General features: G+C 41.4%; 1 protein-coding gene across 2 annotated transcripts; it reads left to right on the top strand.

Annotated features, from left to right (window-relative positions):
- Window positions 1-283: 283 nt before the first annotated feature.
- kif3b (kinesin family member 3B) lies at window positions 284-15,945 on the top strand. Of its 2 annotated transcripts, none has more exons than XM_049581009.1 (9): window positions 284-375; window positions 2,066-3,576; window positions 3,886-3,987; window positions 5,743-5,865; window positions 6,242-6,360; window positions 8,218-8,334; window positions 10,921-11,026; window positions 12,166-12,371; window positions 12,589-15,945. In XM_049581009.1, exons 2-9 carry the CDS (start codon window positions 2,173-2,175, stop codon window positions 12,692-12,694), a joined length of 2,283 nt encoding a protein of 760 aa, XP_049436966.1. In that variant the 5' UTR covers window positions 284-375; window positions 2,066-2,172; the 3' UTR covers window positions 12,695-15,945. The 2 variants fall into 2 exon arrangements, with proteins under 2 accessions (XP_049436966.1, XP_049436964.1); XM_049581007.1 differs by having other exon boundaries at window positions 297-375; window positions 2,069-3,576.
- Window positions 15,946-16,733: the final 788 nt, after the last annotated feature.

Here is a 16,733-nt window from a genome sequence, read left to right as displayed (position 1 = left end):
ACTTGAAGCTTAGCGGTGAGCACAGTTGAATCAGCTGATAGACTAAGCTATGTTGGACAAGCTTGTTGAGACTTGGTTGCCAGATATTCTAGGATACATAGCATTTATATTCTTCACAATGCTTGTATTTCGGCTTGCCGCCTCGTTATTTACAGTGGAAGTTTTACTTTTTCTGCGACTGTATGCTTAACTGTAACAAATACTTACGCTTATTCAGAATCACAATACTGGTATAGATTAATATGTTTTCACACATACCTCTGTAGGGGGGGATACAGTGCGTGAATCTGGCAACATTGCAACAGGGACCGTTGTGGGGATGAGCCGCGGCTAATGGCTGACTGGGAGTTCTGGATTAGCTAACGTTCGCCACTGGTAAATCTTTAACGACGTTTCTGTGTGCCCGATGAAAAGCTGTGTTTGTATTGCATATGTTTCACGTGCCTAATGTGATATTCATTTTTGTATGGCGACATGTTGAATTGATTTACGCGCTCGCAGCTAGCGTTAGCCAGGTAATGCTACCAGATTTGTAGCTAAGGTTACCAGTGTGTTTGCCGTTGCTAGGCCGGTCTTGTGGTCTCGTTATGAGCTGCATTTTGCATAAGCTAACGCTGGCTAGCTAACCCGCTACTTTGACGAGTCATTGCTAACATCTATTGAGCAGCTATAAAAACGAACGGTTTATCGACATGTTACGGCTGGCATGGTGCTCACAATGGCTGTCACTCCATATCATGGAATTCCAATGTTGACCTAGTAGTCAACCTAGAATTTTATAATTGCCGTTTAACCGGCTATATGTAGTTAACAGTTAGCTAAATGGGGTAGTGGCACCCCGGTGTATTATCTAACAGCAGTGTGAAACGATAAATTCCGCTCCTCACCGTTGGCACATAACGTCAATGAGAGGTTTGGTCCAACTTTATTTAACCTAATCAGTTCTCGTTTGTTCTGTTGTGTGTTTAGTGACATCTGGGGAAATCTTACTACGCTTTAATAACGTTAGTGTTTCCATGTAACGGTACAAGAAGTTGTCAAGAGCCAGAAACGGGACTGCAGTACAGATGTCAATGTCAGGATAGCTCGCTAAACAGCGATCAGCCACAACATTAAAACCACTGACAGCTGAACGCTCGTCTTGTTACAATCCAGCCTTATGCTGGGAAGCTCGGAATTCATGTGGATGCCACTCGCAGGATCCACCCAAACACAGTTGCAGACCAAATACACCCCCTGATAGCATTGGCCCACCCAGCAGGAAGATGCTCCATGCCACACCGCAAAAACTAATCAAGAATGACCCGAGGAACGTGACGAAGAGGTCAGTGCATCAACCTGGCCTCCAAATTCCCCAGATCCCAGCCAGATAAAGCATTGTAGGGTTGTGCTGGTACCTCACTGAGCAACCACCAGGACTCAGTGATCAGCTGCCAACGCTCAGGTGCCAGACACCACAGATAACCTCCAGAGGTCCTGTGTCCATGTCTCATCAGGTCAGAGGCCCCAACATTAATCAGATTTGGCTCTGACCTGATAAGGAATGGACACAGGACCTCTAGATAACAGCAATTCCCACAGGTGCTCAATTGGCTTGGGATCCAGGTAATTTGGAGGCTAGGTCGACACCTTGAGCTATTTGTCACATTCCCCAAGCCATTCCTGAGCAGTTTTTGACATGGTGCATTGTCCTGCAAAAGGGAGCAATGCCTTCGGAAAGTGCTGTTGCCATAAGATGGTGCACTTGGTCTGCAACAGAGTTTGGGTGGGTTGGGCATGTCAAGTGGCATCCATATGAATGCCAGGACCCAAGGTTTCACAGCAGAAGATTGCATTGTAATGAGATCACCAGTGTTATTCACCGCACCTGTTGGTGGTTTTAATGTTTCGGCTGATCGATGTGTAATTGCTGAAGTCTGTCAGTAGCTTTGTATTACACAGAGCTTTAATGAGTCTTCCAGTGTGTATTCAAAGATGTGTGTGATGCATTAACCATCAAAGTTGTGAGTCATCATGACAATTGCCATTGCAGGTTGGTACTAATCACTGAATGTGTCTTTTCCAGCAGTTTCTGATGTGGGCATTTGTATTGGTGCACTGTTCCTGAAGCTGCACTTGGAAGACAGAGCATACAAAGTGCCAAGCCGTGTGAGTTGGCAGCTGCTCTGCAACATGTCCAAGAGCAAGAGCTCTGAGTCCGTCAAGGTGGTGGTCCGTTGTCGCCCTATGAATGAAAAAGAGCGAGCAGCCAAGTTTGAAAGGGTGGTAACTGTTGATGTCAAATTGGGCCAAATAATTGTCAGGAACCCCAGGGAGGCTTCTGCCAGTGAACTCCCCAAAGTCTTCACTTTTGATTCAGTCTACGACTCGAACTCCAAACAAATAGATTTGTATGATGAAACCTTCAGGCCCCTGGTGGATTCAGTTCTATTTGGGTTCAATGGGACCATTTTTGCCTATGGGCAAACCGGTACAGGGAAAACATACACTATGGAGGGGGTTAGAAATGACCCAGAGAGGAGAGGGGTGATCCCTAACTCCTTTGAGCATATCTTCACTCACATTTCACGGTCCCAGAATCAGCAGTATCTGGTTAGAGCCTCATATCTAGAAATTTACCAAGAGGAGATTAGAGACTTGCTCTCCAAAGACCAGTCACGTCGTCTCGAGCTCAGGGAGAGACCTGACACGGGTGTGTACGTTAAAGACCTTTCATCATTTGTCACCAAGAGTGTGCGGGAGATTGAACATGTCATGAATGTGGGCAACCAGAATCGTTCAGTGGGTGCCACTAACATGAATGAGCACAGCTCCCGTTCTCACGCCATCTTTGTCATCACTGTGGAGTGCAGTGAGCTGGGTGTTGACGGGGAGAACCATATCAGAGTCGGCAAACTTAACCTGGTGGATTTAGCTGGCAGTGAAAGGCAGACCAAGACTGGTGCTCAGGGGGAGAGGCTTAAAGAAGCCACAAAGATCAATCTGTCTCTTTCGGCTCTGGGCAACGTCATATCAGCTCTGGTGGATGGCAGGAGCAGCCACATCCCCTACCGAGATTCAAAACTCACCCGTCTGCTGCAGGACTCTCTGGGGGGCAATGCCCGCACGGTCATGGTTGCCAACATTGGCCCAGCATCCTACAATGTGGAGGAGACCCTGACGACGCTGCGGTATTCCAACAGGGCTAAGAACATAAAGAATAAACCACGTATCAATGAGGACCCCAAGGATGCCCTGCTCAGGGAGTTTCAGGAGGAGATTGCAAGGCTAAAGGCACAGCTGCAAAAGCGCTCAGGAAAAAAAAAAAGGAGGAGGCAGAGGAGAAGGGCCGGGGAAGGGAGTGATGGTGAGGATCTGGAGGAAGGAGAGACGGAGGACGATGATGAGGACGGGGACGACAAAGGGGATTACTGGCGGGAGCAACAGGAGAAGCTGGAGAGAGAGAGAAAGGCTATCATGGAGGATCATAGTCTGGTGGCTGAGGATAAACTTCGGCTGCTCAAAGAGAAAGAGAGGAAAATGGAAGATTTGAAGAGGGAGAAGGAGGCCGGAGAGATGCTTGCAGCCAAAGTAAAAGTAAGCTAATTTTGCCAGATTGGGTGAGTTTCTGTTCATTCAATATGTATCTGATCGATTTGATTTGAAGAGAAGGTGTAGCCCAGGCTCAAATTTCAGATTTTGTTTTATTGGACTCAGCAAATGATTTATCTACTCTTAAATGCACATATAAGCCAGCAGAGCTTCTCATAAGTCATTAGATAGTGTTTTTCTAGTCAAACTTGTTTCATTCAACCCAACTGGTGAAATCCATTAGTCAGTTCAGATGCTTTTCTCCCCAAGGTGACCTGAAGTGGTCTCATCCTTCTTTTGTCCTTCTCAATCCAGGCGATGGAGAGTAAGCTCCTGGTAGGGGGGAAGAACATAGTGGATCACACCAATGAGCAACAGAGAATGCTGGAGCTGAGGAGGCAGGAAATCGCCGAACAGGTATACATGACACCTGAAAGATGAACTTTACTCTTAATTAGGGTGTTTTGAAGCCATAACTCAGTCAGTGAACATGATCAGTGGATACAGGATAGGTTTTTTATTACGGGTGTGACGGTACACAGAATGAACAGTTTGGTTCATACCCAAGTTTATTTAAGAGTCATGGTTTGGTGCAAGGTACAGTGGGGGGTGGGGGAGGGGATGATAGAAATGAAATAGAAACATTGAACTGTTTGCCGTCGTCATTTGACTAGTACAGAGTTTCCAGCAGTCTTAAAACAGTCATAATGCCCACTTCAGACCAAAGATCTGTGACAAAAAGAGTTGAAACAGGCATCTACTTGAAATGTGCTGTTCTGCAATGTTCTAAAATCCTGTGGGTTCACACAAGAACAACTAGATGTGGCGGTCCATCATCTCTGTGCAACAACTCTCTATACTTCTGTTTTGATATCCAACTTTGCAGGCTTATTTTGTGGCTGATTATTAAAAAAAAAAGCAAGCATCAGTTAGACTCTATTCACAATAAATACACCACAGTAACACATATATATAAGCAGTGCCAATTAATCAGTCAGTGAGAGTGTGCGTGCACACTGTGAGGATGGAAACAGGGGGCTCGGCGGGGATGGAGCATCTTCCACAGCAGGCGAATGTGCCGTCTGCAGTCAATTCGACTTGACTGTCAGACATCACTACAAGCTGATTGGCTTTTGAAACAGGTGATGTGCTTTATGTTCTAAAACCAGCTGCCAGCAATTTGACTAGCTGAGTTGCAGATGACACCATCAGCCGGCTTGAGTCGAGCTCAGAATGGCCAGTTCACACCACTGCAACTTTTATCTGCAACACTCTCATCGTGAGTCTTTGGTCTGAACTGGGCTCAAAGTGTTTATATCTTTATGTTTTTAAGGGTACCTATTTAATTCTTTTGTAATTTTTATTGTGTATTTTATCTCTTCATATTTTGGACTATTCAGTGTTAAAATTAAATACGTAATAACATAACAAATACTTTTATAATAAAACCACTAGATTGTAGGGGTTTCTAAGAACCTTCTCTAAAATCATCCTCTCTCTAAGGAAAGTAGTCATATATTTCTGAAAATGACTTCACATGCCTAACTATTATTAACCTGCACTTCTGCAGGTGTGGATTTAAGAACTTGTTGCTCTGATGAAGATACATTTTTTATCAATGTTTAACAAACGGTAAAATCCAGACTTGTGTTAAATCCTCAACAGTCAAATCAAGCTTATTCAGTTATCCATGTATGAAGAACAGGGCCCAGGTCCATGATCAGTTGTGTACTTTATGCACCCTTATGTCAGCATGACAACAGTCCTTGTCAAAAACAAAGTGTGAAATTTTGAAAGTCTCATTATCTCTGACAGTAACCCCCAGACAGGCTTTTATCAGTTGCTTAAGTGGCTGCAAGATTAGATCAAACTTCCTGCCACTATCCAAGGATTTGTTTGCTTGTTAGAAGCTTCCCCATTTCCCTAATGTATCCATAGTCATTATATTCATTATTAGCTTTTATCTCCACAATCCCTCTATTTTACACTGTGGTCCTTGTATTCTTCCTGTAGGGCATTATTTTTTGATGAACATCATCTTGCTTCATACTATTCCTTATTTAACTGCCTGTGTATCACATGACAACCTTACTTTTTATCAGAAACTTCTGTGTAGCCTAATTACACACAGAGCACAGTGGTTACAATATCTGAATATGTGTGTAATTCCAGAAACGGCGAGAGAGAGAGATGCAGCAGCAGATGGACAGTCGTGATGAGGAGACTCTAGAGCTAAAGGAGACCTACAGTTCTCTGCAGCAGGAGGTCGACATCAAAACCAAGAAGCTGAAAAAGGTAGCAGCTGCAACCTTGAGTGGTCTAATTAATGCTTGTCCCTCCTGTCCACCATCCAAGACACAGTTTTCTGCATGTGTTTCCAGTCCTGTCCGCTTAAAGCATAGATAGAGCATGACTATTTAATTTTGAAAGCCTGATGTTCAGTTCTTGTAAGGCCTATATATATCTGGTGATGTCTTGCAAGTAAGTAGGTCAGATACTATTTCAGATCAGGTAAGAATAGACTGTTGGCTTTGTTTGTCTATTTCAATCGTCCATTATTCCTCACAACTGTCAGGTGTCCAAGCTGGAGTCAAAAGCTGAATATTCTGCAAACTCTTTTCCAAGTCCATCATGTTACCCCTGTTTTCCTGTCCCCCTCTCTGTCCTCTAGTTGTTTGCCAAACTGCAGGCCGTGAAGGCAGAAATCCACGACATCCAGGAGGCACACATCAATGAGCGTCAGGAGCTGGAACAGACCCAGAATGAGCTCACCAGAGACCTCAAACTCAAGTATGGAGCCTGAATATCATACTGTTGGCCTGGCAGAAAGACATGGATCAATATTATATCTATTATGAGCACCATGTGCCCTGGTGGAGGGGGAAACATTTATTGTAACAATGGGCCTCATTGAATAATAATGTGTGTTGAAACCCTTTCATTCTGCATAGAAAATAAGTGAGCATGCAAAATCCCCTGTCGGATTCATGACATGTGCACATTGGCTGATTTTGTTCTTGCCACTGTGCGTATGTTTGTGAATCAAAATCATTCTAAATTGACAGAAATATGTTTGCCCAGAGGTGTATTGTGGAGAAAGTTGTGAATTTGTTTTTACACACATGTTAAGGCCCTGACACACCAGTGTTGCAACGTCCGTGAGCGTCTGTGAATGTAAAGGCACTTGGAAACAGCTGATAAGCTAATAAGTTTGTCACTCTCTTCAAAGATGTTGAAACACGTCGGTCCCAAATGCGCTCTCCTCCAGCAAGGTTAGATATGTGTGGGGCGCCCTGTAGCTCTGTGGGTAGAGCATGCGTCCCATGTACAAAGGCAATGTCCTTGCTGCAGCGGCTGTAGGTTTGATTCTGGTATGCAGCTCTTCACTGCGTGTCATCCCCTCTCTCTCCATCTTTTACACATAATACTGTCCTACCGATTAAAGGCAAACAGCCCCCCAAAAAATCTTTAAAAAACAGAACTTAAAAATAAATTTGACCAAATAGTATTTCTGGTGTCGACAAACTGGCTAATCACACACATCTGCAGTTTTCACATGCTCTCATGCCACTGCTATATTTTCTCAGGCAGTGATAAACAAAATATGTCACTGATAACATGAGTTATGAGCTGGCAAAAACCTATTCAAGCCAGCCACTGCTTGGATTTTGATGTGTGTCTATTTGTGCTGTTGAGGTATTGGTACCTGGAGCAGCCAAAAAGGACAAAGGAAGACTTGCAATTTAGTAATAATTTTTCAGGTTTTATATACCAAATAAAACCATAAGAAAATAGGTCCCAGTTTGCTGAAACAGTTGGCAGCAGACAATTTCTGCTCAAAATGTTACTGATAATGACCATACGTAGTTTGACATTATATTGCCGTACAAAGAATGTCAACTCAAATGATACTGTAACACACTGAAAAAGTCCTCATTTTAAAACTCTCATAAATTCAATTATTTAATGTTTTCTTTCAGGTTTGCTGAAAATCATTCAGTCATTTTGCTGTGCAGTTTTGATAAAATTACATTCAAATCAGCTCAATTTACATTACAGCATTCATAATTCCTTCATATTTAAACTGTTAAAGTCCTGAATAAGTTTGCTGAAATGAGTCCTCTCCAGAATGATCCAGACTATGACAAATGTGTGTCAAATTTAAAGTTAAAGTAATTTCACTATCTCACTACAAAGTAAATTGAAAAGTTGGCAATCCGACTGCAACTACTGACTACCTGTGAAGGTAAAAAAAATTTTTGGTGTGTTTAATTTTTAAAAGTTACACTTTAAAAGATACATGCACCAGTGCATAAACGCAGTATTTTGAGCCCTGTGACATAATCAAGCATGTGAAGGAAAAATGGTGTTCAAGTTGTACTTAGGATCTAGTCGGACCTAAGCTCTGTTCAGCCAGATAACTTTTAAATATATTTGAATTAGGTATATTAAATCTGCACCTCACCCTCAAACCAGTTGACTGTCTTTTTAAGTGTGATAAATAGCACACAGCAGGGCAGGAGTCACACGGCTGAAGTGGCGTGTTTATTCTCACCTGAGCATCTCTGTGTTGCCGTCATTTCTCTGCTTGCCTATCTGTGTATCTAAACCTGCCTCTTTCTCATTGCTTGTTCGTTTGTCTTTCAGGCATCTGATCATCGAGAACTTCATTCCCTTAGAGGAGAAGAACAAAATAGTCAACAGGGCTTATTTTGATGAGGAGGATGAATACTGGAAAATGAAGCCCATCACACGTATAGAGGAGTAAGTTACAGTGTAATCATAACTTCTTCATCTGGTTAGAAGTGCACACATGTTGTGTTCAAAGTTTTATGATTAAACTTTTTTTTTATTGCTTTTTCACCACTTGATCAAGCATTTTACATGTCAATGATATGTCCATTTACAGCAATACAAAACCAAACTGAGAAAGAAAGAAAACCAACACAAAACATAAAAGAGAACATGCACATTCCTCTTGACAATATATACAGTACCACATTTCCTCATACAAGTGTTAAAAGTTTTAAAAAGAAGACGAATAATGAATAATTAATTAAACATTTAGTACATTCATTTTTCACTTTTCATTTCTGCAAAGCCATTCTCAGCCAGCAGGCCAGGTGGAGGGTGAAGTTGTGGGTAGGTGTGGCGATGGGGGACAATGCATCGTATGTTTTTTGTTTGTTTTTGTTTTTGTTTTGTTTTTTAAGATGCCCCAGTCTCATCTGTTGGATCGATACTGACGCAGACAGTGACCATGTTATGTGGCTTAGCAGTCAGTCAGATAAAATAGAACAGCTTAAAAAATGAGGACTGGCATTTTATTTTTATTAACTTTATAGCAATGGGATTTTAAAGAACACAATGGGTGGACTATGTTGTTTAGCAGGGCAGTTTTGGTTTGTGAGGAAAAAGAGAAAAAAAGATGTCAGTGTATAAATATCCCCACCAGTAGCTATAAATTGACGTGTAGTTACAGCCACATGTTACCTGATCATCTATTCTTGAGAACTGGGAGAAAAAGAAGCCTTAAAATTATAAGTTATCAGCACACTAATTTCATTTTTTTAAAGGATTTAACATGACATAAATATGATTTCTAAAATATTTGATCTGCTTTCATTTTTTTAACTTCTAAACTTGCCTTGTGCCAGAAAAGAACCTTTTCCCAACAAGAATTCACAACTGCGAACAGTTGAAAAAATTGTTAAAAGCCTTCAAAATAAAAAACTAACAGTACGTATTGATAACATCAGTGTTAAAATGTACTGCTATAATCATCTCTGTTGTAAAATATATTTAAGATTAAGATGTGTCCCTGATTTCTGTCAGCTAGTCAGATTTTTTACAACAAACAGTTTAATCAGGCAAAAAAGGAATGAACTGTATCCTAAGGACTCCTGTCTCACTTCCTGGATTGCAAAAAAGTGGGACTAATGCTCATGTTCTGGTAAGCTTTCTATTTTATGATAAATTCATTCAATAATATTGCTCTCTACTGTGTCTCAACCATAACAGGTCAACTCCGTAGCCATTCTAGATCCAATTTAAATGAGAATTGGCATTAAGAGAACTCTTGGAAAGATAAAATGGCTCCTCACTACAACTTCTGTGAAATTAATAAATCTGTAACTGCTTGTCAGTTCAGTAAGACGTCAGCTCATGTATGAAATTCAAAAAGAAAAATTCAGTCATTTGGGGGTTTGTCCAATACAAGGTTTAATAGTCAAGACTTTGATCAGCCTAATTAGAGTGTAAAAATCCATAACCTTCCAAAAATAAGGCTTTGTCCCAATTCATTAGAATGGGTGTTATGTAGAATAACATAATTAGTACTGCACAGAAAGTTGCCGGAGTTCAGATTTGGTGTGGGTTTTGAGAGACACAAATTAAGATTGGTGCTTTTGAGCTGTAATCATGCCTGTAAATGGTTGCTGATCTATTCCATTCCAAAACAAATTATTCACAGTCTAAGGGTAACATTGCCCTCAGGTCAAACTGCCTTGAAATTTCTGTCATATTTGTCCAGGTGGGCTCAGTTTTGTAGCAGCAGTTACATTTCCAAACCACAAGAAGGCATGTGACTTCAGTATTAAGCCCTAAAGTGCTATTTACAGGTTTTAGTAGCATTTATAGAATACTCAGTACTGTGTGATCACCTCTATAATGACAGAACAGTTCATTGCTTTACTGTATACTACATTCAAAATTAATTTTCCCACAGTGCTGTACATATGGCTCCATCCGAAAATCCATACTAACATGCCATTTAGTAGGCTAAAACAGTATGATAGATTTTTCTGTATGTCCAAAACCTTAGTATGAAATCAGTAGCATGTGAATTGCATAGTCTGGTGAAATATTACAGTATGCAAATACTGGCACGCTGGCATAAATATGCCACAGTGCAATGTGGTTGTGACGACAGAGTTCATAACTGCAAACAGCAACCGAGGCAGCTCTGTAACATCAATGAGCAATAGATATCTCTAGAGGTGAATAACTTTGGTTATAAGACTGCTGCCTGATGTCAAATTTAGGAAACACTGCATGAAGTATTGTGGTAGGGACACCATTACAGATAGATTACATATCACAGGATTATTGAGCTTTATTATAGGTACAACATGCATTTTGTTAGCCATGCCAGTCTGGGATCCAGGGATGTCAGTCCATCACTCCACCATTTGGTCCAGACCGAAAATATCTCAAAAACTATTTGGATCAAGTTCCATTAAATTTGGCACATACATAACATTATACCTTCTATGGATGGATGATAGTACAGGTTTTGGGTGCGCAATTTCTGACGCAGCAGTTGTCTCATTCTCTGTGTGTCTGCTTCAGTGACCATCAGATGATGACCAGGCCTTTGTCTGCAGTCGGCTACAGGAGGCCTCTCAGTCACCACGCTCGCGTGGCCATGATGATGAGGCCTGACATGAGATACAAAGTAAGCTCCATGGTCCTCTCACCTTTTGCATTCACACATAACCCTCCAGGTGAATGGTCTCTGCACACAGAACACCCTAGACACAGTGGCTCTGCATTCCTCATCCTCTTTCACTCATTACGCCAGATGGGTTGAGCTTGGATCTGTTATTGACACTATTGACACAAAGCAAACAATGCAATGTAGCATTAACAGTGCAGGTATATAAGCAATGGGGTATTGGTGGGTATACAGGGTATGCCCACCCAGTGCCAGCTCATGGCATAGGCAGTATATGCAAATGCTAAGGGCAACATCATTTATCGTGGGCGTCACAAATGGAGAAAGAAGAAAAAATCAAAATGTCTTGTACTATATTTTACTAATACTTTTACTACTGTTATTTTTGAAATATTACACGTAATACATAATATTAAATAATAGAGAGGCTTTTTTTTCTGGGTTCCTGCCACCCCACAGCCCCCCCTCTCCAGCTCGGTACACTTCACCTGCTCTCTGGGGGAGATGGCCGAGTTACCTGACATGATGTAAACTCCGAAACACGCTGTGTTGTTATCATGTCTAAACGACAAAAGCTTTCTGGTGCCCACTCAGCTGCATTTACACTACTGAAAGGAGTGGATGTGGAGAGAAAGAACATGAAATCAGCAGGAGGAGAGCTAGTTATCGTTACCTCTAAGCAGCCAGTGGTCACAACGCGCTTGCATATGGCACCAAATGTCCTAGAGCCACCACTGTACCCACCTCTTTTTGTGGTAGTTTACAGTATACCCAGTATACCCACCTATCAGCCAGTCGGAATACACTTCCTCCTCTGTAACCTATCCATTTACCTAGTAGTACACCCACCTCATGAAGTACACTAGACGACTATATATAAAGGGATTCAAAAATTAATTAAATGGATGTTAATCAACAGGCTTATAAAATGCACTGGAATCCAGATTGTACTGTAGGTATCATGTTAAACATTTCCCCTGTTGTGCCAGTATTAACATGCAGCATTTTCAAATACTAAAATACATTTTCACATGCTTGTCTTCAGGCTTTGGGCAGTTACATTCATCTTCACTGCTAACACATAAAATATGTACCTGAAGTGGTCTCAAATGAGTGTGCTACTGCTCTGTTTCTTCCAGGCTGAAAACATCATAATGCTGGACATGGACCTGCCTGCTCGGACCACTAAAGAGTATCAGGAGCCAGTTATCGCCCCAAAGGTGGCAGCAGCTCTGGAGAACGCTCTTAGGGATGAAGATGAGATCCAGGTAGATGCCTCAGGCTTTCACAGCAGCTTGGGATCAACCCCACCCGCCAGCGGCAGCCTCAAGAAACCAAAGTCCGGGTAAGACAAACTGTCACCTTCAGCTGTCAGGAACACAAGACAATTTAATTCTAAAGTGGTATACACTGTGGTTAAACTGGTGCTTGCGTTATGTGCAGGTCAGGAATGAAATAATCAGAGAAAATGTAAATTAAACCTCAAAATGTGTAGGCTCATAACCCTTTGCTGTTATTTCCACAGTCTGTCTAATCCTCTGTCATTGCTCTCTGTCACTCAGTCGACCAAGAACAGGCAAGAAGTCAAGCACCCCAACCTCTCCATTCAGCCCCTCAAGTCCAGGATCCCCGCTCTACCCACAATCCCGTGGCCTGGTGCCCAAGTGACAGCTTCTACCACTAATATCACCACCAACCTCTCTTGTGCACCTTTCCACTTTGGGACTCAACTTTGAGAGAATGAGTTTTGTTTTGTCAGTCATTTTTTGTCAAAGAATATTGGATTCTGCAGACAACAGAGAAAACTTTAAGACTAATGCTGCTTTGTAGGTTTTAACTGTAATCACGCCACTATTAGCTGTTGTCGTAAGCTTTTCATCTTGGAGATTTGAAATCCCTCATCCTGAGAATGGGTCAGTACAACACAAGGACAGCAGCCTCGCATGAAGCCTCACATTACTCTACACTGCTGTTACCTTTACCCACATTTGGCTTAATGTCACTGATGTCTTATATGTACGTCTTGTGTATATGTATATATGTATATGTATATATATATACACACACACACACACATACATATATACATACAATGTTCTTAATGTATAGAAAATGATGAAGGTGGGATTAAACCCCCCTTTGATGGACTGCAGTATCCTCAATGCACTTCTTCTTCCTATCTTCCCAGATCTGTGTTGGGCATTGTAGTCCTGTCTCATAATGCAAGTGTAGACGTTGGTTTGGAGGGGTTGATGAGGTTGACGTAAAGACACATGGAAGGCAACTATGTGCACGTGTGTTTGTCACTGTATTGCTGTGTGTCTGGCTGTATATCTGTGTGTGTGTGTGTGTGTGTGTGTGTGTGTGTGTCTTTACGTCAAACTTTTTGTTTTATAAAGCTCTGATAGTGTTAGAATGGAGCTTTAAGTCTTATACGTGTGTGTGTGTGTGTGTGTGTGTTTTGTGTCTTAAAGGAATACCTCAACATTTTGGGAAATAAGCTTATTTTTTTTGTTGCAGAGTTAGACGAGAAGATCAGTAACAATCTCATGGTGTTGCTAAATATGAAGTTGGAGGCATTTAGCTTATTTTTGCAGTCTCTGCTGGTTGCCTGGTAACCTCATAGTGATGACAAGGGACTCAGTGCAGCCAGACAAGAAATGATTCCAGCAAGCAACTTCCCAAAAACCACAACATGTTGATTTTTACATTTCTGTGTATTGGAATAAATGAATTAGTTATTTATTGGTAGACCTCAGAGTAGCAAATAAGTGTATTTCCTCAAATGTGGAGCTGTTCCTTTCACTCTGTATGATTGTAAATGCACAGGCCAGAAAGTGAAGCACACTACAGAAGTGGCCTCTGTCATAAGTTGCTGTAATCAGTAGATGCTGTTCTTCCTGGGGCATACAAGATGGAGGTGGGGAACAATGGGAGAGAGCTCAACACATTTACAAGCCCACACTACTGTAGGGACACATTCTAGGGTGCAGGACATTGCAGTAGGCCACCCAACATTCTAGCAGATCAATGCCAACCACAGCCTGGGTCACTTCAGAGTTGGTGCCCTGGAATGTGCCTCAGATTCATCAGGGTTCCAAGGTGCCTTAACCTATGTCCTAAGTCTCTGCTCCTTTATTTAAAGTGTGCACAGTGTATTCTTTTTTCATTACTTCATCTACTCATTCATTCCAGCATCAGGGATTGTTGGTAGCATGGTCCTGATATTCCTGTCAGAATGGGGTGCACTCATTATATGGAGAGGCAGAGCGTTTGGACACAGCATTCAACCACCCCCAGGTTTCTGGGTGAGGGCCACAGAAAGACAAGGCATGCAGAGGGTGATGTATTCCCCCTCTGTTTTCTTTTTTTTACCTCATCTACCTTTGTATTGGCCCGAGTGGTCCTTGGAAAGAACTGATTGGTCTAACAGAACACCAAATCCCAGGGGCAGTGCTGAGCTCCTAACAGTACTGTGGTGGTGCCACAAATCTCAGTCGAAACACTATGGACTTCATCTGAATACACAAATCATTCCATTTGTTTGCCGAAGGATGAATAATATGCAGTTTAACCTCCATGGTTCAGCCTGCCTCGCTGCTGCTCTCTGTTCCCCATACTCTAACTGTGAGGGGTGTGCTGTCCGCTCGCTGCTACTGTGTAGGGTTTTACAACCCACTGTGACATTTCAACAGACCTGGGTCAAAAGGCAAATGAAATCCTCTCAAAAACCGATTGTGTGCAGTTCATACTGTCTGTTAAAGAGCCACCAAGCACCAAGCTTATGTCAGTTGTTAAAAGTTGTCACCTAAAAGATCTCTCTTGCTGTTTGACCCATGTCTGCATACCTTATGTATTTAGATATGTAACAATGAATATAGAGTTGTTGATAGGCAACCCTCAGTCACTTTTGCAGATATATTAAAAAAAAAATACAAAAATGGGTTTCCATGTTGATAAAATCTAACTTATAATCTTTCATTTTTATATACAGATGTAGATATAATTTTCTATTCAGTTTTTTTCTTTAAAATAGATTATTGTTTTATTTTTTCAGCTTTGTAATTTAATGTTGAAATCTTATTTTTTGCGTCGTACATGTCTTGTCTTCTTTTGTATTCACCAAGGTACAGGCTTTTTTTTTGTTTGTGCATACACTTAAAAATGCTTTAGTCGATCCGTTCTCCACATCACTGCACATCGTTGATTTGGGGAAGTGTGACGACTGTTTATAGGAAAAAGAGAGAGGAGATTGATTCACGTCACTGATGAGTATTTACATGTTCACTGTACATTTAATTTCATAAACATTAACATAATCTTAAGTATAAGGCCCAATTGTTGTAACTAACACTGCAATGCTGTAAACCTGCTGCATGATTTTAGCAAGCTTAAGTAATATCTTTGGTTGTGTAAGTATTCATCATTCATAGGAATTTGGTAAGCAAAATGTGAATGTGAATACCTTTGCGTCTGTATCCCATAGCTACATCACTGGATCCAAACTCCATATCTAAGACTCTTGTGACCAACCTTTATGTGCTGGTTGTTTTTATAGCCAAATGACGATTATGCTGATGCACTTCTGTCTGTGGCTGGCCATGTCTTTAACTTGTTTAGTTTCTTTTGATGATTAAAGACAATTCAATGATAAGATGGTAGTATGTCCTGTCTCTCTGGGGGTATATAAAGGAAAACGTCACCCCCAAATATCATTTATGTATCAATTACTCACCCTGTGTTATACTGAAATTGTGAAGAAAGCTGTTTTTCTCACACACCTCCATGGTGAACCAAGAATCCAAAAACTGAGAAAAGTCTGATGAAATCAAGTCATACAACAGCAAAACTATATTAAATGACGAGTTTACAAACTCAAACTTTCAAGTGTTATTTACCCAGACATATGCTTGGTACTTCCCAAGCACTGTTTTTCAGTGGGCAACTGAACTGAAAATGAACTTACCTATTCCCTCTTGTAAGCCTGACAAAAGCAGTAAGCAAATGTTACCTGACTGAGCAGGGGAGCTACTGGTCTACCACTGCATCAATCGGTTACTTAGTTTGTGTTATTGTGTGACCTTGGAGTTTTGTTGTTGTCAGGTTCTGTAACTATCTAAATATTCTTGTTTTCAGTGACCTGAGTTGTCACTAAAACAATGTCCTTGGAGAGCTATAACATGGACCTTCATCGGGAACAGACTGATATCACAATTTCCCACCAGGGATCAGTATTGTGATTTTGATTCTGATCTTGACACTGGAGGAGAGACTATGATGATCTGAGTGTGAGCCTACACGCCATCAACCAACAGCTGAAGACTCTGCACCTCCAAACTCACAAGATCAGGAGAAAGGTTAACAGCTGGGAAAGCTGGACAGACAGATATTAAGCAGTAAAGGCAGAGGAAAAATCTGCAATTCAAAAGATGTGTCTCTGTGCAAAGAGAAAGTCTGAAATCACAAAAAGCTTGACACAGTCTACAAAGGGGAAAAAAAGCCTCAGATGAAGAAATACATCTTCAACTGCAGGACCTCAAGAAAAAGCAGTTTGGTGACATGAGAGAAAAATATGACGCTGCATGACAAGAGCATGAGGAACTCATGAAGGAAATTAGACACCTGAGGAAAGAACTTCAAAATGAAATCACTCTGGACAGTATGCGCACTGCACTGAAACAGGAGACAGAAGCAGTGAGCCAGTACA

Source organism: Epinephelus fuscoguttatus, linkage group LG7 (assembly GCF_011397635.1).
Source record: "Epinephelus fuscoguttatus linkage group LG7, E.fuscoguttatus.final_Chr_v1".
NCBI classification, from domain to species: Eukaryota; Metazoa; Chordata; class Actinopteri; order Perciformes; family Serranidae; genus Epinephelus; species Epinephelus fuscoguttatus.
Note: the sequence above shows the minus strand (reverse complement) of the source record. Positions and strands in the feature narration are given on the sequence as shown.

Coding starts and splice junctions, on each gene's coding strand:
- kif3b (XM_049581009.1), top strand. CDS start 2,173: ATGTCCAAGAGCAAGAGCTCTGAGTCCGTCAAGGTGGTGGTCCGTTGT. Junction 3,577..3,885: donor TGCTTGCAGCCAAAGTAAAA/GTAAGCTAATTT, acceptor TTCTCAATCCAG/GCGATGGAGAGTAAGCTCCT. Junction 6,361..8,217: donor ACCAGAGACCTCAAACTCAA/GTATGGAGCCTG, acceptor TTTGTCTTTCAG/GCATCTGATCATCGAGAACT.